This window comes from Micromys minutus (genome assembly GCF_963924665.1).
Source record: "Micromys minutus genome assembly, chromosome: 2".
Taxonomy (NCBI): Eukaryota; Metazoa; Chordata; class Mammalia; order Rodentia; family Muridae; genus Micromys; species Micromys minutus.
Window position 1 is genome coordinate 100,972,249 of NC_137971.1, and position 23,850 is coordinate 100,996,098.

Sequence of the window (23,850 nt, forward strand, 5' to 3'; positions counted from 1 at the left end):
GACTAAGAACTTAATAAGAACTGGGAGAGGTCTTCCTGCCCAGAAGAAACTGATAGTCTGTGTCCCTCAGAAGTGTGGATTCTTATTTCCTTATCTAGAAAAGTCCCTTAGAAGAAAGGTCTCAGTGTGAGAACCGCTTGAATGCTCCAAGCGCTTGGAAATGGGAAGATTGCCATTTATTAATGTGAGATATGCTGCCTGCTTGAATGATGGCTGCTTGTCTTCTGGAAGCCACATAGGAAAGTCCCCATGCACCTCCTGCTTGGAGTGCTGACACTTAAGGCTTTAATGATACTGGTAACAATGACTGGAACAAAATCTCCTTACAAATTAAACAGAACACACTACTTTGTCAATAAAAGATTTGTCAACTTTTAAAGGATCTTTATTAACAGAATTTGTTCAGTTTTTCAAGTAAAAAAAAAAAACAAACAAACAAAAAAAACCAGCACTTTTCCTAAATTGGCAGAATTCAGCCAGATCACCACAAAATTGACCTTGGAGACAAAGAGAGCAGGAGAGGGCCAGATTCCTTCCTGGCAGTGCCACGGTGGCAAATGTCCCAGAACTAAGGCGAGCTGCCACGTGGGAGAGAGAGAAAGGGCTTCCAAGAGCAGCCAGCCCAGGCACACTGACTTCCCAACAGCTGGAGGGAGACTGGGGCAGCACACAGGTAGGTCTGCCTTGTTCCTTCCTGCACCCAGCTCACAGTCGCTCACTGAGCTGGAAGGAAGCAGCCTGGCTTCCGGGATTGGCGTCCCACATCCTACCAGCAGCAGTGTTTTGAGTCCAACTTCTGCTTCCCTTTTGTGGCAGGAATGGAGACTTTCAATGGGCCAGAGAGACTTCAGCCTCAAAACCAAGGAGACCTCCTGGCTGGTGGGAGAAGTTTCTTCTCTCATGTTAGATCTGATGGCCTGTGTGAGCTGCCATGATGACACAAAGTCACCTGGGTGGGATGGCTGTGCCCACCTGTCACGCTCTTGTGTCTCTACTTTGGCTCAACAAATATAATGAGAGAAAGAAATTACATATAAAAAAATAAAAGCGAATGGGTATGTGAGTGGAGGGAACATCAAAGGAGAAAACAAAGCAATTGCTTTTTTAAACTTGCTCAGGACTGCTAACTGGCATTACTGTAGAAGTCTGTAATCCATTTCTTCATGTGTTTAACTTCCAGTAAGCGAGAGAACAGTACAGAGGAAGGATCGAAGGCAGTGTTGGCTCGAAGATCTAAATGATGAGCCCCCTCAGGGATGTTGATAGCTACTAGGGTGTCTGTGATGTCTCTGGTCACTCCGCCTCCTGACCATGGGTCTAAGTCACCATTGCTGCAAGGGAGGGAAACAAGAAAAATTAGTGTACTCATAAGTTTCCACCTTTAGGATCTCGTGAGCCTTACTCATCTGAATATCACTTTCAAGGTTTCATGTATATGTACATCTTAATCTCCCCTGAGTATACCCAGGAATAAAATTTCTGAGACATGTGATATCAATTTATTCATGAACTGCCAAACAATTTTCCAAAGTGGCTTTACTATTTTACCCTCCTCCCATTACCAACATGGGATTCAGATCTTTTTCCACTATAGATTTGGTGGTAGGATCAGAGGAGTGCTTTACCCCTGGGCTTTGTCAGTTTTCACTGTGTTATGGTAAAAATAAGAAATGGATCTCCGGCTACCAGTTCCTGCGAAGAGCTGTGAGCCACTGAGCTGGAACCGCTAGCCCTGGCTGTCTCTCTCCCAGCCAAAAACTTTGCTCGCATTCCCGGAAGCCCAGTAAAATCATGACTCAATAATCAATAATTTATCAATCAGATTTTTATGTTAAATTCTTAGCCCACAATCCATCCACACAATAAGCTTACAACCAGTTGACAAAGATATAAACCACCCACCTAGATAAGACAAATTGACCTAAAGAAACCCTTGAAAATATTCTTATCTACCTATTGCCAATTAAGACCACCTGGATCTCCAGCTCCATCTTGATTCTGTCTTGATCCTCCTCCTCTCTCCTTCCTAGACTCTTCCCTGCCTCCCTCTCCTTCTCATCTAATGATAGGCTGGGCCTCCCTTGCTGCATAATGACATCATCTTACACCACTGTGGATTTCCACACACCCCCAACTGATACTGATCTTTCCATGTGTTATTAGGTTGGATGGATATAGTATTTGAAACTTTTTTATTAAGAGTATCACTTTTCTTTCCTTGTCTGGAGACAGTCTCATTCTTGCCCAGGCTAGCCCAGAACTCTCTGTGTAGCCATCTGTGTTCACCTCAAGCCTGTCGCGGCTGGAATCACCAGGTGTGAGCCACTCTATCTGGCTTTTGACCTATTTTTGGCTGGGTCATGTGCCCTTTTGCTCTCAAGCTTACTAATTTATTCTCATTAGGCAGTGCCCAGCTATAATCTCAGCACTGGTAGCCTGATGCAAGAGGACCACACACTTAGAAAAATTTTGTTTTTTTCTATTATTTAAAAAATTTTAATTAGCATACAGAGTATCATTTTCAATAAAATTTGGTTTTGTTGATTCTCAGCCCCCCTTTCTTCCCAAGCTCTCACCACTCCTTTGTACCCTTCCATCCTTCAACTGTCTCCCCTTTTGTCTCATGTGTCTTACTGTCCTCCCTCCTGTTTCTGCAGCCCCTCTTCTCCCTCCCTTGTTGACTAGTTTCATGAGGGCCAGGCATAGTAAACCAAACCAAACCAGACCAAACCAAACCAACAACAATAGAGAAAGCCTAATTGACTAGTCTATATAAAGGTCAACTTTATATATAATATACTATATAAGGTTCTCTTCTCTCTCACTGATTGATTATATTTGGGATTGTGTTAGATACATGCCTGTGTGATAGTCAGAATTCAATGTCCTGGAAGCTGCTGCTTTTCTATATTTGGAATAAGGGAGTTTACTTTTTTTTCTTCCTTTTTAAGACTGGCTATTCTGTGTCTCTTGTATATTTATAGGAATTTTAACAGCAGTTTATTGAAATTCTGTTACCAAACCAAAAACAAAAAAAATCATCTGGGGTTTTGGTGGGGACTGTGGTATTTGAGGAATGATGCCATTTATGGTGAACGCTTGCAATTTTATGGCACCTTAGGATGCATCTGAAATGTAACTTGTGTGTTCAGCCATCTTCAACATTTTCTGCCCCATTCCTCCTCATTCCTCATTGTGGCCGATCCAGATATCATTACCTATCATTACAACTGTTCACTGGTTACCACTGATGTATGGGACAGCTGGCCTGCTGACCCACACCACTGTGGCTCTATCGCAGTGACTACCTCTCCGGAAATTTGGGGCCTAGAACTGGACAATATAATGGTCCTAATAAAGCTATCAGCCCATGATTTCTCCCTCCCCCCCTCTATCACAAACACACACACACACACACACACACACACACACACACACACAATGATTGTCACTGAAAAATACATATGTACATAAAGTCACTGTGAGTGTTTTTCTCTCTGGCTTTTAGTGACTGCTAGGGATGAATGGCGGAGAGATTCAAAGTGCTTCTTCCAAACACTGGCTTAAAAGTGTCATCGCTGGATTGCTGGGCATGACTGCACAAACCAGCAATCCCACAACAAGAGAGGTTGGTGGGGGGAAGAGGGTCAGTAATTCTGGGTCTTCCTTAGCTACATAATGAGTTCAACGTCAACCTGGACTACATGAAACCTTGTCACAAAAACCAAAATGAGTGTTATCCTTCCCAATATAGGAAAATGAAGCCTTTTGATTAAGAAGAAAATATTAGGTAAGGGCTGAGAGGTGCATTAATCCCTTTTTGCACCTAATTAATTCCCTAGGTTCTATGGCATGTCTACAATAGGTTCTCAGCTGATAATGATGCTGGATATGGGTTTCACCTGGTGGAGCTGGTCTTAAATCCAGTGAGGAAGTGGCTGGTAACTCCCATAACTTTTGTGTCACCATTGGGCATATCGTGTAGAACCAGTATGGTAGCTCACAGGCTTCACAGCTGGATACGTATGATTGATAACTGAAAATGATTGGTTTCTTCCTCTAGTAGCTTGTGAAACACCTTCCAGCACTATGACAGCTAGCCAGTAGGGATGAAGCTTCCAGGTCTATACAGCTTGATTTTGCCATGTTCTATGACTCAATAATGTTGTGGTATTGTCTCATCATGTTCTGGAGGGTACCCAAGAGCAATGGCAGCAGCCTATAATGTTTACGGGCTCAAGAGAACCTCACCACCAACGACAAAGTAAATGATACATTCTTGGCATTGGTCTCGGAAGGGCCAATCCTTTTATGCACTGTGTAAGAGTTGTCTTTGTATTATTCAAATGCTGATTTCTTAATAGCAAAGAGTTGAGTACAGGCTGAACTCTGGTATTGTTATTTTTACGGAATATCAACCATCTCAGTGTTTTGTAAACATTCTTCTTCATCACCTTCTGACTGGTCAACAAAGAGCTGATCAGCCTGTGACTGGGCAGAGGAAAGAGGAAGGCTGAATTTTGGATTCTAGCCAAGGGTCCCAGGGAGAAAGAGGTAGGAGAGCCATGAGGAAGGAAGAGAAGAGGCCATGACACAGAGGGTCTAGGAGAAGTAGTGATAAGCAGGTCATAAAGAGAGGTCACCGCGAGAGAGCAGCTGTAAGGACACATAAGGACAAAGTGAACAGGGTGACGCTCAACCTTCAGGTGACACGGAACTAGAACTAAGAACTAGGAACATGCTAGGTAAATATTCATTGGGAAGCAGTCTGTAGTTAGGATCCTTAGGAGGTCTCCTTCAGTCAAGTCTGATTTTTATTAAATTTGAAGGAATCCAGCTTTTCTTCCCCTGTTGAAACAAAGACAAAACCTCGCTCCCAACATAACACATTCCATTCCGTCCATTTTGAAGTTAGGACATCCTTAATATAAACAGGCTGATTGAGTTCAGCATGTTTTTGCCATAATCCACTGTCTCCCAGAAGCTGTTGGTTTTCGTTCATTAGCATTCAAAAAACTTAAAGTTAATAAAGCACAATGTAATCTCTAGGAGTCCTTGATAGCCTTCTTTGTTAAGCATATATATATATATATATATATATATATATATATATATATATATATATATATATATAAAATATAATCACATATAATAAAATGATGTATAATACAATATCACATATACTACATATGTATCATATAATAATTATTATATTTATATATTATATATTATACATATACATTATATATAATAATGCCATAATTAATACTCTAATATAGATTATTGTATTGTACTGATTATAATATATTAATCATTATATTTTACATATGTATTCTAAACTATAATATAATATTGTATATTATATTATGATAATATAGTAATATTTACATTATATGCAGGTAGTAAGGACATAAAACTTGAATTTGCTGACCTAGTTCATTGTTCTTTTCACTGCTGTGCAGACCTAAAGGTGCTCACATGTGGGTGAAGGTTTTTGTTTGTTTGTATTTTTTTATTTGTATTTATTTTATGCCAAATATAAGTCTTAATTACCCTCTACAGGATAAAGTTTTACAGAAAACACACAGAAGATGGATTGTATTCCAATTAATAAGCTCAACTCTATTTGCAAAACAAAAAGTCCTGGCAGCCACCAGAGGAGCGAACTGCATTTGATTTACAAGGTCTTCCGAAGCACCTGCTGACTTAGCTACAGCGTTTAGGGCTGCTGAGAGACCTAGCATGCTCCTGGATTTCAGACATGTGAAGACTATGTCAGCCATTAGGAAATCCAAAAATAAAATAAAATACTCTTTTCTTAAGAGACTCCACATACCTGGGTAAAATCCCCAACACTCAGCCTCATTTAATCACTGGCAATAATTAATTTGCCTGAGAAATTATGTTAGTTCTCCATGGGAGTGGGGGGTCCTTCTGAATATCTACACAAATAACTGAAAATCACCATTGGTCAAATAACCTATTTTAGAAAACAGAAATCCTCCCAAGAAAACCACTGTGCAATGAAGAGTCACCCAAGTGGGACTGTACCAGTCGCTAGTCATTATTCATTAGGATCAGCTCCTCATCTAACGCTTCCTGAGCACCTACCCTGTGTGTGACAACAGCAAAGTGGAATAGCATCACCGCCATGTCCAGTGTTGCTTTATTACCTGTCCTAGTTCTGTCTCTGGCCAGCAGCCAGCAAACTCACCTGAACACGATGTTGGAGTGTGAACTGATGTTTTTGCCACCGTACATGGTAGTCATCCAATGAGGCCGTGGTTTCACTCCCCACTGGTTAAAACAGTCATTGGAATATGTCTCCAAGTCCCACAGAAAGGGTTCAAACATGTCATCAATACCGTTAGAACAAAAGGGCATGACCATTTCTGTGCAGGCCTGAGAAGCAAAGCAGGAAACAAAGGGAAAATGAAGCAAAAAGAGGAAAATTAAAATTCAAAACGTTACTCAACTAGCTTGGATCAAGGTCATTCAGCCAGGGCCAAGGTCATTCAGCCGGGGTCAAGGTCATTCAGCCAGGGTCAAAGTCATGCAATGGAACTTCAGCCCCCTATCCCACCACACCTCCAACTTTTCCACCACACAACCCCGTTTCTCCTAGAAAGACACAGCTGAGAAGTCACAGCATGTGTACTGTGCTTCTTCTTTCTTCCTTCCTTCCTTCCTTCCTTCCTTCCTTCCTTCTGCAAAGTCTTCTTCCACGTCTTTGACCACATTTAACCCTTATAAAAAAAAAACCCTGAAAGTCTTACTGTGCAGGTGATGGAATAGAGACTGAGTCAAGTTAGCCTCCGCTTCTCTCCTGTGCCCATATAACTCTTCCTTTCCAGGACTGGTCAAGGTCTATTAAAGTGTTACTCTGTCCCCCCTAACAGCCGCTTCTCTCCTGTGCCCATATAACTCTTCCTTTCCAGGACTGGTCAAGGTCTATTAAAGTGTTACTCTGTCCCCCCTAACAGCCGCTTCTCTCCTGTGCCCATATAACTCTTCCTTTCCAGGACTGGTCAAGGTCTATTAAAGTGTTACTCTGTCCCACCTAACAGGCTATATTTTATGGTAATAGTCATAGAAATTATCTCTTTTTATATCTTTGAAACATAAGAGATTGTAACCATTGTTTTCAGTGGTTTTCCATTCGTTATATATTTGCTGATAACTAGATATAGGAAGAAAGGAAGGAACGAAGGAAGGAGGAAGGGGGTCATGTGGTAACTTCACATTGGTCAGACTTGGAGGCAGTGAGGTGGAAAATGTCAGACAACACATTACAGTATCACAGTCTCAGGAAAAAGGACACTGAACTCAGGGAAATCAGGCATGCTCACCTGAAAGCTCCAGCCCTCAGAGCCTAGACTACTTGTAGTTGTTTGTGAAATATTCAGGCATTTTGCTTGGCCTGAATAATTATGATATACATTCAGTGCTTGGAAAATATTCTGCAGCAGCTCTGTATCAGATACATTAGGATTTTTCAAATGCTGGCACACCTCCTAAGAGATAAACATGGGAAGAGGCTGACGTGAATAGAAAATTGGGTTAGTAACAAAGACTAAAGGCTATCTGGATTTTTATTATAAAATGCTGATAAACATCTTAATGTGTTTAAAAAGTCCTGTCTCTGAAGAATAATCTCGTCACTCAAAGGAGAAACCTTTAACTGTCTCCGTAGGGTAGGGAAATAAGTCAGTCATTTGCATGGTATATAAAGCGCTCTCTACCTATCCCGGTCACGGTTACCCTGCCTTCACTCCAGTAGCCAGGTGAACCATTCTTCGCTATACTACTTTCCCTCTTCACTCAAATCCCCTTTCCTACTCATTAAATCCACAAATGGCTCACCGATTCACCCTTTACAACAGCTCAAATATTCCCTCTTCCATGACGTTACTCCTGTGTGTGTTTCCCAGCCTGGGAGCACTAAAGCACTCCTTTCTCAGCCCTCAGTACACTGAGTAGCTCTTTTTCTCTCAGCCCCTGTACTATTGTCCCACATGCATCTGATTTTAGATCATCTCTTCAGCGCTGAGCAAAGTCTAAAATAACTAAATCTTTTCTGAGTGAAGTTTTATATTTTCATAAGGATACAAAATTTATGAAATTTTGTGTATTTGTGCATGCATGTGGGTGAATGTGTGTATGTGTAGGCCAGAGAGCAACCTTGGGTGTCATTCCTTAGTTGTTATCCATCTCATTTCCTTGCCTGGGACTCACCAAGTAGGATAGGCTGGTTGGCCATCATGATTCAGGAGTCACCTGTCTCCATATCCCTGGATTGAGATTGTAAGGATCCCACCACACACTGCTTATTGTTTTGTTCTGTTTTTTTTTTTTTAAAGATGAGATCTCATCATATAACATTCAATACGTCATCTTTTTTTTCCCCTAATTTTTGTTTTTGCATCTTCGTTCTCCTTCCTTTTCTGTTGTTTTTCCTTTGTGCATTTCCTCCTGTTCACTCTCAGTGCAGGCACTGCTTTGCTGTATATTTACAACTTTGCCATTGCTGATTTAAATTCATCCACTTTACCTCACTATGGGATCACTACTTCTTCTCCTTAGGTTCTTTACTCTTTGGCCCCTGTGTTTCCTTCTTTCCATACTCTCTACTTTCAGTATATTCTGAATTTTTTTTAATTCTAATTTGTATAATTTTAATTCCTTTCTTGTACTTAATTAATTAATTTTGTTTTTAAACTTTCTTGTTATTGAGAAACTTTACTGTTCTTCCTCTTTGTTTTCCTTGTCCTGTTCTTTTTTCCCCAGTGTAATATTTTCATTCCTATTTTCCATTCTTTTATTTAATTTTTCTTTCCTTACATTTCTTCCTTTCTCTTCCTCTTCTTTATCTCACTCATTGTCCCTGCACTTAACCCTAAAGGATTTTTAACGTCAGAGCTCACTCTACAGCTGTCTTGCCGTTCTCTCAGTGTCCCTCACTGGAATTATAGTGCTCTTGCCACCCAGAAACCTCTAACAAAACCACTTTCTAGGCCTCACATCAAATCGTATGGAATATTAAAGATTCAAACAGATCATAGTGCAATAAAACCAGAAATCAAAAGCAAGAGAACTTACATGAATACATGGAAAGAGAACATTGTACTATGGGTAGCTAGTGGGTCTAAAGGAAATGGGAAAGGATATTTGTAAAAATTCTAGAATCAAATGAACAACAAAGCACGACTTCACCAGACTCAGGATACAACTAAGGCAGTTCTAGATGGTCGCAGTTATGAGTGCTTATATTTAAAAATCAGACATATCTCAAATAAATAATTTAATGGCACACCTTAAAATATTAGAAAAAATGAGAATATTATAAGTCCAAAAGCAGCAGATAACAAGAAATAATAAAGATCAGTACAGGAATTAATAAAATGGAGACTACAAGCAAATCTCATAGAATCAATCAAGGTGTTTATTCTTAGGGAAAAAATATAAACCAGATTGACAAATCACCTAGACAAAGAGGCAAAGAAAAGAGAGCGGAGTTAACTAACAAAACTGGATTGAAACAGGGAGGTTATCACATGTGCCAGTGAAATCCAGACAATCATTTCTGGTGGTTTACCTTCACTGTCACCTTAAGTAGATTTAGGATCACCATGGAAACACATCCGTGGCGATGAGGGTGCTTCCAGACAGGTTTCACTGAAGAGGGAAGTTCCACCCTAAATATAAGCAGCACCAGCCTATTGGCTGCTTCTTAAGGAGGATATATATATACATACAGGATATATATATACATACATATAGGATATATACATACATACATACATACATACATACATACATACATACATACATACATGTAGGTCACAAGGAAGGATGAAGAAACAAAGAATACTGAGAGTAAGAGAACCAGTCTTCCCAGGGAAGAACATTCCAATCGGTTTATCCAACACCAAATGGTCAGCCCTGAAAATATTTAATACAGTATCACTGTAAGAGCTGAGCAGGCTGTATTTATATACTTTAGAATACACACACACTACCACCACCACCACCAACAACAACAACAATTAAAGAAAAAGAGACCATGAACTTCAGAAAGAACAAAGAAGGGGTACATGGGAGGAGTTAAGGGAGAAAGGAGAAAGAGGAAAATGATACATAGTCTCAAAAGTTAAAACAGTAATTTAAAATAATTTAAAAATACTGGGAATATTAGTAGTTGTTCTGTCTAGTAAATGCATATTATCATTTTTTAAACTTTATTTTAAAAAACAAAGATAAAAGAAAAAATTTTAAACATTTTTGCATAAATGTATACAAATACATTTTTGTCAGTGCTTGGCTTTTTTTTTTTTTTTTCTTTTTTTTAAGGTTTGATACTCTGCATTAAGGTCTTACTAGTTACAATGAGCAAAAAGTACATGTAAAACAGGATGTAACCCGGAATTAGTCAACATTTTCTTGGTGTGTAAGGATTGAGCATAATGTTTTTTTTTGTTTGTTTTTTTTTTTTTTTTTTTTGTTTTGTTTTGTTTTTTTCTTGAACTTCACACAGTCTGTGAGTTGTTTCTGGGGCAGTCCGAGCCTCTGGGGTTAGCATCCCACTATCAGTGACAGCATATTATGTCTGTTCTTTTGTGACTGGGTTATCTCACTCAGGATGATATTCTCTAGATGCAGCCATTTTCTTAAGAATTTGGTTAAGTCATTGTTTCTGATAGCTGAGTAGTACTCCATTGTGTAAATGTACCACAATTTTTGTATCCATTCATCTTCTGAAGGACATCTGGGTTCTTTCCAGCTTCTGGCTATTATAAATAGAGCTGCTATGAACATTGTGGTGCATGTGTCTTTGTTGTATATTGGAGTGTCTCGCATATTATCTTTTATGAAACTAGTCTTGACAATGCTCTGTGGATCAATCAAAACTTTCAAAGTAAACTAATAAAATAAAACAAAACCCCCTTGTGTATGCTAAAGCAAAGAAAGATAAAAGGGGGTGAGGAAGAAAGAAGGGAGTCAGAGGAAGAAAGGGAGGAAGAATGAAAGACAAATGGCCAATAAAAACTTGAAAATTGTTGAAGTCCTTAGCCATCAAGAAAATGCAAGCTAAAGCTCTTTTGAGATTTCATGTCAACCGTCACTGGTGAGGACAAGGGGAAAGAGGACCTCTTATTTACCACCGGCAAGAATAAGGAATATACGATAAAGCACACACGTGTAAATCAGTAAGGAAGCTACTCGAAGGACAGACTAGAACTGTAGCTTGTCCACTCTTGGCTAAATAACCAGAAGACAGTAAGGTAGCACACCACAGAGATACATGTGCACATCCAAATCCCTGCTCACTGCTACACTAGTCAGAATGTCTAAAACATTGAATCTGCTTCCATGCCCACTAACAGAGGAATGGTAGAGATGACGTGGCATTTACAAATAATATGCAATTCTATTCAGCCATAAAGAAATACAAAATTGTGACATTTCAGAAAACTGGAAACAAGGAGTCATTTTAAACATTTTCTATTTTATGTACATAGGTGTTTTGCCTATGTGTACACCTGTGTACCACATATATACCTTGTACTGGAGTCAGATGCCCTGAAACTAGAGTAGTTATGATCGGCAGGCCCTGTGGCTCACAGTACTTAATATGTGCTTAATATGTACTTAGTATGTACTTAACTGACACCTTCTGCTTTCATGTCACATGTTTCCACGACTCTCTCTGGTTCCACTCCTTGCTATTAAGGTCTTGTTCTCTCCTCTCCTGATCCTCTTTTGGTTTACACACACACACACACACACACACACACACATACACACACATACACAGAGAGAGAGAGACAGCGTGACAGAGGGAGACAGAGACAAAGGCAGACAGACAGACAGAAAGACAGAAAGGAAACATGCAGCATTTGTCTGAGTCTAGTTCATTATACTTAACATGACCCTCAGGGGCTGGAGCGATTGCTTAGCAGTCCTCAACACCCACATGGGTACTGAAGTACCCACGTACAACTTAAGAAAAATAACCACAATAATGTTGTTTAAAAGCTGAGAAGAGGCTCAGTGGGTTTTATGTGTCAAATGCCAGAAGGGTTTCCTATTTTCCCTTTCTCTTCGTCCCCTGTTCTACATATCGACTCTATAATTATTTCTCCATGGGCATGTAGCTTCTGTTAACAGTAGACAATTACACGCATGTGCTAAACTCAGAATGCAAATGAAAAGATGACAACCGAGATGACATACAAAAAGTGACATTTTCATTTAACTGTTTCCTGTAGAACACACTGAACATAAAGTAAATAACTCCAGTAGAAAATAGATGCTTCGAAGTTTTGGTTATTATCTACAAAGTCTTCATAAAGGAGCTGCTAAATTACAAGCACTTGTAAACCAGACCTAGTGACACAGCCTTGTAATCCCAGCTACTTGGAAGTCCTGCCTAACAACAGGGTGACTCCAAGGCCAGACCCTGTCTCAAGGCAAGTAAAGAGGATCAGAGCTATAGCTCCACGTGTGAGAGGGCACGAGAGGACAGGGGGCTGGGCTGGAACTCCTGAAACCCTACTCTCACCTGATGAATCGTAGTTTCATTCACAAAACTCACCTTAGAAATCCCTTCAATTATATCCTCAAATCTTAACCATGAACTCTGTCAGACTTTGTTTTTAAAACTAAGAGAGACACTCTTAACAAAGAAACATTTAAAGATGAGCGTATGTAATAATCCTTTTACCATGAAATGGACTTTAGCATAGCTGGGAAGAAGTGGTGTATGCCTGTAATCCCAGCACTCAGAAGGCAGAGGCAGGTGGATGGATCTCTGAGTTCAAGGCCAGCCTGGTCTACAGAGCTATTTCCATCACAGCCAGGCTACACTGAGAAACTCTGATTGAAAAACAAAACAAACAAAAATCTTTAGCATTATGGAAGATTGAAAATGATATGGATAAAGAACATAAAATTATCATAATGTACAATTGTCTGTCAAGTGTCTTCAAATCTAACATTTGCACGGTCCTCAGCAGAGCTCCTTGCGTTTACGCTTGTGTACAGCGGAAGACAGAGAGCCTTGGGGACAAAGTCCCTCGTTTAGGAGCACAGAGTGAGAGGGCCAGGCCACTCTCTCAGCACCGCACATGAAAAGATAGTCTTGTATCCTGCTGATCGGGATGGAGATCATTTAGACTGCCTTTACCAGCTCACTGCAGCTCAGAACAATGACACAAGCTGCCATTATCAACGCTTTGTTAATGGATTTGGCATGATACATATATCACAAAACGACATAAATTAATATGCAAAGCACACCCAGAACTTGGCACATAGAAGTGATTCTATCAGTACCAACTATCGGTCTTACTCCTTATTCTCACAATGCTGTAGTTGATGAGATATGTCTTCATTTCTCAAATGAAAGAGCTGAGGTCAAAAGACATGGCTAACGTGCCAAAGGTCACATGATCAGGAAGCTGTAGAACCCAGAATTCCATCCCATAATCATACATTTCAGAGTCCCTATGTAATTGGGATTTTATTTTTTGATGTCAGAAAAAGAGAAAAATTTAAAGGAGGAGGAATAGGAGGAGGTGCCGAGGGCGACAATGACATTTTTGTTACCTTGATGGGCCAAGCAGGCAAAGGCTGCAAAAAGTTGCATGCATAAGGGTAGTTCACCATGGCCAGGTCCACCCAGCTCTCAGCAATCCATCCTTTTAAAGTTGTGACGTTCTCAGAAGTCAAGGGGCTACATAGACGAAGAGTGTTCGTGAGCTTTTGGAGACCACTGCCTGCAGAAAAAAGGACACTGCTACTCTACAGGTCAACCAATCACTTATTCATCATTCAGCAGGTGGTATACTACAGAAAACATCCAACATTCAATAAAATATTTTAGAACAACTAGATAAGCCCATAGAACTTAGCAAAATTCATATGATTTCCCGGTTTAAGGTACTGTTGAAATAAGCGAGAATAACTAAAAAAGAATGCATAAGCTACAACTAAATAAAACAAATGGATACACTTAATAATTAGAATATGGCACAAAATACAGCAGACAAAAACCAAAAATCCCACATACTATGCAACTGTCATTACTAAAATGCAAAACCCAGAAAATCAGCCTGTGGTTCCACAGAGAGTCGCTGTGTAGGTGTGAAGAGTTACTGTAGTCAGCAGCAGAGGGTTTATGAGACCTTTTTTAAAAAAGCTTTTTGGTGGTGGTGGTTTTGTTTTTTCTTGATCTGAATATTATCAGTACTAAGCACTTACTTTGTAAAAATGTATCCATTCATACATTTTGATTGGTATAATTTCCTATACATATATGTATCTATGTATCTTGTTGTGTGTGTGTGTGTGTGTGTGTGTGTGTTTAATATGTGGCAGTGTTAGGCTACAGAGATCACTCAGTAGTAAAGTATCTGCTAAGTTTGAATTCCCATTAGCCCATATGAAAACCCAGAAGGGTGGGGTATACCTATGACTCCAGGTCAGGAGGGGAAAAAATAAGCAGATCCCTAAAGGTCGCTGGCAAACTACTCTATCCAATTGATTAGCTGCAGGTTCACTGAAAAACTGTGTTTCAAAAAGAAAAAGCGGGGGATGGTAGAAGAAAGGAACCCTAAGTCAACCTCTGACCTACACACACACACACACACACACACACACACACACGCCCACTGCATACACAACAATGATCACATACCATACTAACAGGCATATACATAACACATAAAAACCAATACAAATTCATGTAATACATCATACATATACGCACATACAAACAACAAATATACACAATTATTTACAAAGTTGCAAAAAAAGCCAGTGTTGAGTTTTAATAAGTTAAAGGTTAAAAAACAAACAAAACCCAACACACTGCAAATTCTGTCTCCTAATGAAAGCTTACCTGTACCTGAGAGTTGGTTAATGACACTCCAGGATCTGCGGATGCTTTCTGCACAATGCGGACCACTTTCCCTGAAATCTTTAGTTACAATCTTCATAAACTCACCACAGGGAGCCATCCCATCAAGCTGCCAGATAGGGGCAGAGGCTGCAAGAGCTCTAAACGACCCGGGAGATGGGAGGAGAAAAACAAAACAGAAATGTAACTCATCTAGTCATGCTTTCTGTTTGTTTTCCTCTTTTAAATATATGTGTCCACGTGTATGTTGTGTGTGTGTGTGTGTGTGCGCGCGCGCGCGCACGCACACGTGCGTGTCCAAATCCCTGTGGAGGCTAGAGAAGGGGTCACATCCCTTGGATCTAGAGGTAGTTGTGAGCCACCTGACACTGGTGCTCGGCACCAAACTCATGTCATCTGAAACAGCAGTAAGAGCTCATAAAACTGGAACATCTCTCAGTCTCTAAATTCAGCTTTTGTATGGAAATTGAAATGAAACAAAGGTGATTAGAAATAACATTGTTGGGGTGGTTTTTTACTGTTATTGATATTGTTTTTGTTGTTGTTTGAGATGTGGTCTCTCTACATATCCCTGGCTGTCTTGAAACACACTATGCAGACCAGGTTGGCATCGAACACACAAAGACCCACCTGTCTGTGCCTTCCAAATGCTGAGATTAAAGATGTGTGCCACCATGCCTGGCCAATAAGACCACTGCTAATGAGAAGTGTCCATATAACACAGCAGGGAGCATGTTTTACCCAAAACAAATCTCCAATTTCCTCGTGATTGTTAAGAACTGTGTCAAGAATCAATGTACTTACCCGGCTACTATGTGAGGATATTTCATCCTGAACCAGGCTGCGAGCATGCCACCGTAAGAGCCCCCAATGGCGATGACAGGTTGACCATTAGCTCCTGGGATTGTTTTTTTCAAGTGTCTGATTAACTCTGCAAAATCAGCCAGAGCCTGTTCTGATGTCAGGAAATTCAAGTGTTGGGAATCCTGTATATGTGTATATTTATTTAAGAATAAAGACAAAAAAAACTGGTATAAATTATAGCATTATAGCAGCTGAGGCACAGCTGAGGTTCAGAGCAGAGTTTTCATTATTCCAGCTAAACTCCCAGATCATCCACATCAAAGCAATTTATGCAAAGTAGCTTTAAGTCTGTGGAAGAACATGATATATTTTTCAATCAAATGTAATTTTATTGCTTTTAAAGCTTATTTTCAAACGCAATAAGGAAGCAAGACCTAGAACATACTTAAACATTCAAGATGCTTACCTTAAAGGAGAGGTCCTGCTATGCTCTACTTGAACGTTTACCCAGGCTAATTTTTCTGCCAGAGCACTGATTTTTGTGGAGAAATTTAAACAAGTGTGTGGGCATGACGCTTAGTTATGGAGACACACAGAGTTCATAAGGGTAGGTTTCTTAAGCTCTTAGCTCATGCCTTATGGGCAGGGGTCAGTGATCTTATGAGGTTTGAAGGATAATTTTGTTTTTGAATAAAAAGAAACTGCAGCAAGAGTTTTCACTATGGTGTGCTGCCAAGCTTGGGGGCGAGGGGGGGGGCATCTAGAGGACAGGTCAGAGGCCTGACTTGCTACATTGGGGATATGCAACTTGAAGAGGCTACCTCCTGTAGCCAAGCAGGAACCCCAATAAAGTGGCAGGGACATCAACCCATCCACAAAACTTTTGACCCCGAAATTATCCTGTCTGCAAAAATGCAGGGACAGGGGATGGAGCAGAGACTGGGGGAACGGCCAACCAATAACCACCCCAACTAGAGACCCATCCCATGGGCTGGCACCAGTTCCTGACATTAGTAATGATATCAAGCTTGCAGACGGGGCCTAGCATGGCACCACCACTCGAATGGATGCAGAGATCCACAGCCAAACACAGGATGCAGCTTGGAGACTCTCATGGAAGAGGGGAAACGACTGAGGGCCCTGAAGGGAATAGGAACTAATCTAGACCCTTGGAGGCTTTCAGAGACTGAACCACTAACCGAAAAGCATACGCAGGCTGAGCCTAGGCCTCCTGCACATAGGTACAGAGGTGCAGCTTGGTCTTCCTGTGGGTCCCATACAATGGGAGCCAGGGCTATTTCTAAAGCTATTGCCTTGTCTGTGGACTACGTTCTTCCATCTGGGCTGCCTTGTCTGGCCTCGGTGGGAGAAGCTGCATTTAGTCCTTCAGGAACTTGATGTGCAGGGGTGAGGGGTGCGCCTAGGAGGGTAGGGGGAGCCCCACCCTCTCAGCGGAGAAGGAAGGGGCAGAAGGACTGTTGGAGGGGGGAGGGCAGCGATCAGGATGTAAAGTGAATTAAAAAAAAGAAAAAATTGCCACCAACTCTCCTGACCCTGGAAACAACTCCCCTTCTGGCCTGGTTCAACCAGTTCTATCAGGACAGAGCCTGTGTTTCTTCAGGACTTTAACACAAACACAACTACAAAAAAGAAGAAAAGGGGGGGGGGCGGGGTGAAGGAGGTAACTGAAACAGCAGCAAATCACAAGGCCTGTAAGCAGGGGGTGCATCAGCAGGCAGCCTAGCTGAGGAAAACTGGGCTCTGAGGCGCTCCTAAGCTGAAGAAGCCACAGGGAGCCCGAAGGTGAAGAATGCTCAGGACACCGATAGGTGTGCGCCCCTCCCTCCTCCATCCCCTTTACCCCAGGATTTCTTTAACAGGACACTTGGCCAGGGGGAAGGGAACACATCCCTTGGTTTTCTTGAAGGAGCTTAAAAACTAACTTTCCGCTGCCCTGGCAATGCACCTTGGCCCTCGTCTGGAAATGTCACCATTTCAAACACTGTAACACAGCTTGCAAGCTTGTCCCTCCAACAGGACAACAAAGTTCTCTGCTCAAGCCGGAGATCCTGCCTGTGTTCCCCTTTCCCAATACCATTTTCACTAGCTGCTACTTGCAGAAGGCCTTGTTGAGGTTGTAGAAGTAATAGAAACAACTCTCATGTGACAGTCAACAATAAATGTGATGGTTCATAAACAAGTATGCAGCTGAGATAATTTCTAGTCTTGACACATGCAAGCTGTCCAAGATTTAGTCAAAGATGAACTAGATCCCACAGACAACTGTGAGAAGGATCCCAGTCAAAATTAACTCACCTCCCCCACCACACACCTTACCGAAAGAGTGTGTGTTTGCTACAGCAATAACTGGAACAAACTCAACCATCAAAACAAACTCAGCTGCCAATCAAAGAGAGCTATAATTGGAACGTACTTGAGGGAGGACAATACACTCATGAAAGAAAATAATGCCCAAGTAGAAGGAAACCCATTCAGCCATTCCCATGACTTAGCTCTTGTGGGTATCTAATTCGTTCTGCTGAACTCAGAAGGCTAACAGGTACTGTTTAAATGTGTCTATAAACTTTTCCCACTCTTTTTCTTTTACAGATAAAACCCAGTTCATCCCTGTGTACTAATGGGGCTGTCCGTGTATAACTTAAGGGTAGAGCCCATACCTTAGGCCCTGCTCTGTTCGACAAACAAACCAAAGAACTACCCATAAGGAGCTAGCTGGAGAGGAAGCTCAGCAGGTAAGAACACGTGCTGCTCTCTCAAAGGACCCGGGTCTGGTTCCCAGCACGTACACTGTGGCTCACAAGCGCCCATAACTGCAGTTCCGGAGGATGAACTTCTCGGGCACCAGGCTCCCACACGGAGCACAGCTGCAGGCACAGCAGCAGTTCTATACATAGAGGACTCTGAATTTCCTTTTTAGAAGTGATTGCTTGGCTTTAAAGGTCTTAGGGTAGGACTGAGAACAAATGTTTGCTCTAGGACTGAGAACAAAGCTTAGTGGGAACGTTTGCTCTGCACATAGGAAACCTGGGTTTGATTCTTGACCCAAAAAGGAAAAGAAAGAAAAATTCTTATTTTATACCAATGATAGATATTTTATATATATATATATATGTGTATATATATATATGTGTAAAGGAAAGATAAAGTACAGTTTATTAAGTGTTCAGACACTTCAAATTAGAGCGATCTCACACTGTTAGAGTGGAAAATGTTCTAAACATAAACAAATAAATACCAAGAAGGGTACCCAAATTCTGCAACCTTAAGAGAAAAATGTGTGCTTACCTTGAAGGAATCCTTCCCAAAGGGAAGGGACTCCCCATAGTACCGATGCTCTGCAAACACCAGCATCGCTTTCAGCTCCTCAGCCACATCCCACATGAACCCCTAGGAAGAGTTCACAAATTCACAAGTCAAACTGTGTCGTGAAACACAGCATTGAACTTTTGCAAACCATCTGAAATAGATGTCAGACCAGACCAGAAAGAAGTCTCTAAAAGCTGTGCAATGCACATGTGTTCCACAGGGGGAAAATCCACAAACGCTGTATCTCACTGTGCTACAGTGGAACATAATCAACGTGTTCATCTAATAGTCACCTCATCTCTTCTTATCCTGACCCTCTGATCCTGAGTCATATTACATGTCAGTCTTCAAGGGGCAACAGGGTTAGTATTCTAGGAAGGAGGTAAAGATATCTAAGCTGCTTCTCAAAGACATACACAGACGACATAAAGGAATTAAAAGATAAATCAGCATATTAACCCCCTTGAGGTTTTAATCTTATATATGAGAAATTAACAGTAGCTAACAGCATTTGTTATTAATTACTGCTTGCAATGGGTCAGATACTGTTCTAACCGAACATGTAATAATTCACTATATTAGGACAACAAACAAGAATCAGGCACAGTGGCTTTACAGGCAAGGACACTGGGACAACAGGTTCAGAGTTCACACAGGTGGCACAGCCAAGACTGAAATACAGGCTGCAATGCAGAACAGTCACCAAGGGCCACTAGACGTCCTTACTCTGCCCTGCTGGCTCCTCACTAATCAGTTACTGCCTTGTTCTCTTTGACTGGACAGTGCCCTCTGAATCCTTCCTAAGGAAGCATCCTACGCAGACAGCACTAATTGATTAGATCAGCGGTTCTCAACCTGTGGGTTGTGACTGTGGGAGGAACTGAACAACCCTTTCACAAGGGTCTTCTAAGATCACAAGAAATATCAGATACTTACAGTATGATTCATAACAGCTGCAAAATTAGTTATGAAGTAGTAACAAGCATAGTTTTATGACGGGGGGAGGGGGTCACCACAACTGTAGAAACTATTAAAAGGCTGCAGCATTAGGAAGGCTAAGAATCTTGACACTGGACAGTTTAGCAAAGATTAAATCCATGTCATTCTTGGTAAATGCTGTAGATGTTTAATATGTTACTATTCCTCAATGAAGGCATAGGAACCTCAAAATGGCTTTGGTTATTTTGACTAATCTATAAGGAATTAGAGGAGCTAACTGTGGGGATGGTGGGCATGCTAGCCTGATACCTGTGGTTTGTAAGACCCCACCTTCTCTTTCAGGTAGATGGATGCTCACTCTTGCCACATACCCCAGATCCAGCCACACCCAGCTCATGCCTCCCTCCCCTGCATAGCCCAGCCCAGCCCACCTGTCCATCTATCTCCCCTCAACACCAGAGTGCGGCAAAGAACTCCTGCACCTGCTGCAGCAGGAACCCACATGGGTGTGCCTTACCCACCAGACCGCATGTCTCAAGAGGAGGAGCAGCGCTCTGTGGAGTTGATCTCGGGCTTTGCCAGGAAGCAGTGTAACTGAACCGATAAAGATGCAAATGGCCATTATTTTTCTGCATCCATTTCAAGGGTAATTTAACTTTCAAAAGAGGGCCATGTCATGGATTAACAAGATGGACCAGCAAATTCTTCAGTCTTACTGTTTAGTCCTCATAACTATGGAAGCTAGGCATGTTTACTATGCCCACTGAACAAATGACTGGAGTTAAAGTATTGCCCAACTGAAATAGCAAAGTGGCAGACAGAACGGAAACCACATCCATCTGCTTATGGTCGTTACTACTTCTGGAAAACTTCCTAATGCTTCCAAGACATACACAAACAACATAAAGGAGTTAAAAAATAAGTAAGCATATTAACTCCCCCTTGGGATTTTAATCTCGTACATTAGGAAATCAACAGCATCCAGCAGCAGCCGTTATTAATTTCTGCTTGCAATGTGTCAGAAGCGAACATGAAGCTGAAATGCTTTAGTTTATAGGAAGATGCCGAGGACCAGGAAGTCTGGAATCTGCCCTTCTAGGATCTGCTTTGGATGCTTGTTTAAAACTGTTCCTCTTTTCCTCCTCTCTGAGGACATGGATACCCAGCAAGTGTTCAATGGGGGCTGCAGAGCCTAAGGAGCTCAAGACTGAACATCTCGCTGCCTGAGATAAAACAGAACTGTCCGGGAAAGGCTGCCTGTGGATTTGGCAGAGGAAACAGTATCCACCCTGTGTCTATACATCTTTAATCCCAACACCCTGGAAGCAGAGGCAGAAGCAGGCAGATCTCTGGGTTCAAGGTCAACCTAGTTTATATAGCAACTTCCAGGAAACCCAAGGTTATAGAGACCCTGTCTCCAACAAATGAAAAACAAAAAGGAAAGAGACAAAGTAGAACTGTTTTACACAAAATAGCCCCAGGAATCTGGGCACTTAGCTAATGTCTTTTCTCTGGAGCTATTACATTTTAAGTGTATTTATTCATATTAATTTTTTATCTTATTATTTTCTCGTATTATTTACTCTTTCGGGTTTTTCAAGACAGGGTTTCTTTGTGTAACCTTGGATGTCCTGGAACTCAGTCTATAGACCAGACTGACCTCAAACTTAGAAATCCACCTGCCTCTGCCTCCTGAAGGTTTTGTGACATTTATTTGTTTGTTTGTTTTTCTTTGGATTGTTTAGCTTTGCAGGCTGGGTGTCACTATAGAAGCAGGAAAAACTAAAAGTCTTCTACCCCACCCTCCTGAGTGCCATGCAGAGGGGTGCACGCCCATGCCCAGGAGGTTTGGGTCTTGGCCATCTGAAGAAAATAGTCACAAATGAGTAAGACATAACTGTACACTTTCCTGTCAACTCAGTTCGGTTCAGCAAACATTTCTAAAGAGCCCCTGGTGTGGTACTCTGCCAGACACTGCACAGAGACGCACTCCTCCCTACTGGGCAGTTCACAGCCTCACTTCTCCATGGAAGTTTCACATCTTCTTGTCTAAGCAATGTCTGTGTCCCTTCCAAGATGCATTGTTAAAAGGTGATTGAAAATTAAGTTAGTAAATCAAGCTAATAAATTATACTATTTTAATTCTAACAAATTAAAAACGGGTAGAACAGGGAACTAGATGACACTGCAGCTGTTTTACCTCCTCCCAACTCGACAACTTTTATATTTCTCTTTGTTTGCGTTGGTTTCATTTCAGTCTTACTTATGAGTTCAGTAAATATTTATTGTTCATCTACTATATGCACAATACAGATCTTCACTTTATGTTTAAAGTATAGCATTGAATACAAAATCCCCGGCCTCACATTTACCTTCTACAGGCCGTAATCAAGCCAAGGGTACACAATATTGCCCACTGATGCTGTAACTAAATTTTCCCCCAAAAAAGTGGTTTTGTCTACTTGTCTGTCTGTCTGTCTCAGACTGACCTTGAACTGGATGGCAGCACAGGCAGGCTCTGAATTCCTTGCACCGACACTTTTCATTCACTCTTGAACGCTTGCCATCTTTCCATTACTATTGAGTTTATTTTATGTTACTTTTCATTTCATTTATGTATTCATCTGGGGAGGGTACATGCCACATCACACTTGAGGACTCAAAGAAGAATGAATGGGAGTTGGTTTTCTCCTTCCATCAAGCAGGGCTCAGGGAAGAAGTCAGGTCACGAGCACTGCCTGCTGAGCCATCCTGCTCATTCTTTGTACTTTTCAAGAACATTATAATTAAAACAGTAATTCCTGGTCATTGATACAGCTAAATACTGTCTCCCGTTTACCACCATAAAAGACACTATTTCAACAGATCACTAAGGTGTACGTACCGTATTATTGCAGAACCAGACAATGTCCCCTTCATTACCAGTGTAGAACAGTATGGATCCACCTTTTCTCTGCCAGTGTTTATCAGCTACTAGGTACCGCTGTTTAAAAGTTCTTGTGTCAGAAAAGCCAAAGTGGTCAACCTATGATAAAAGCAAAACAAGCAAGACATACTTCAAGGAAAAGGAACTGAAGATAACGTTAGCATTAAACACTAACACCAATGTAAGTGAAATTGACATTAACATTCTTCTACAGAAATCAAACTATACTATAAAAATGATCAAAAGAAAATGTAAAGTTCATTTGATCTTATTAATACTAATGGCATTTTGAAATTATTTTGCTTGTATGTTGAGATGAAGCAGTATTTCCTATGGTGGTCAAGATTTCCATTGTAAAAGAAACGATATAATTATAAAATCAAGCTGTTACTTAAAAACATGTCAAATTAAAAAATGTAAATTTGATTTAATTTTATGTGATAAATTTTTATGGAAAAATAAAAACTATGTATACTTATAGTGTTATAATATGATATACTAAAATATGTACGTATTTCAGAGTGGATAAATTGGGCAGAAACATGACATATAGTGTGGTGAGGACATGTGGTACTTGTCAAATAGTCAACACATCCCATTAGTTTTCAAAATGCCTTACTATCTGAATTTTCATCATTCAAATTTTTAATATAAAAATCAAGAATTAATTAGACCATGAAAAGATCTATGAGCTATGTGATTCCAATACCAACAGACATTCCAAATGTTGGGATTTTGATGTCTAACCATTTCTAAGACAAAAAGCCAGTAGAGGAACTAAGGCTTGTTATCAAAGTCACTGAATTTGGGACAAAGAAATTACAGGATAGGCCAACACATCCTATCACACAAGGGAGCAAAGACATGTTTAAACACAACAGAGTCACATCAGCCAATGAAGGAAGGAGTCAGCGACAAAGGAACTATCTGTTAA

The 23,850-nt window shown here is 40.8% G+C and overlaps 1 protein-coding gene across 2 annotated transcripts in view; it reads right to left on the minus strand.

The window, feature by feature from the left end:
* Positions 1–375: 375 nt before the first annotated feature.
* The window catches only part of PRCP (prolylcarboxypeptidase), a 43,034-nt gene continuing 19,559 nt past the window's right edge, over positions 376–23,850 (minus strand). Inside the window, exons 2-9 of one of the 2 annotated variants that reach the window (XM_080911636.1) lie at positions 22,875–23,015; positions 19,031–19,132; positions 15,725–15,906; positions 14,909–15,060; positions 13,609–13,778; positions 7,350–7,514; positions 6,215–6,402; positions 376–1,331 (exon numbers count right to left, since the gene is read on the minus strand). In XM_080911636.1, the coding sequence (XP_080767762.1) occupies positions 1,124–1,331; positions 6,215–6,402; positions 7,350–7,514; positions 13,609–13,778; positions 14,909–15,060; positions 15,725–15,906; positions 19,031–19,132; positions 22,875–23,015 (1,308 nt within the window). In that variant the 3' untranslated portion in view covers positions 376–1,123. Of the gene's footprint in view, positions 1,332–6,214; positions 6,403–7,349; positions 7,515–13,608; positions 13,779–14,902; positions 15,061–15,724; positions 15,907–19,030; positions 19,133–22,874; positions 23,016–23,850 lie in introns of both variants that reach the window. The other variant, XM_080911635.1, reaches the window with a different exon arrangement.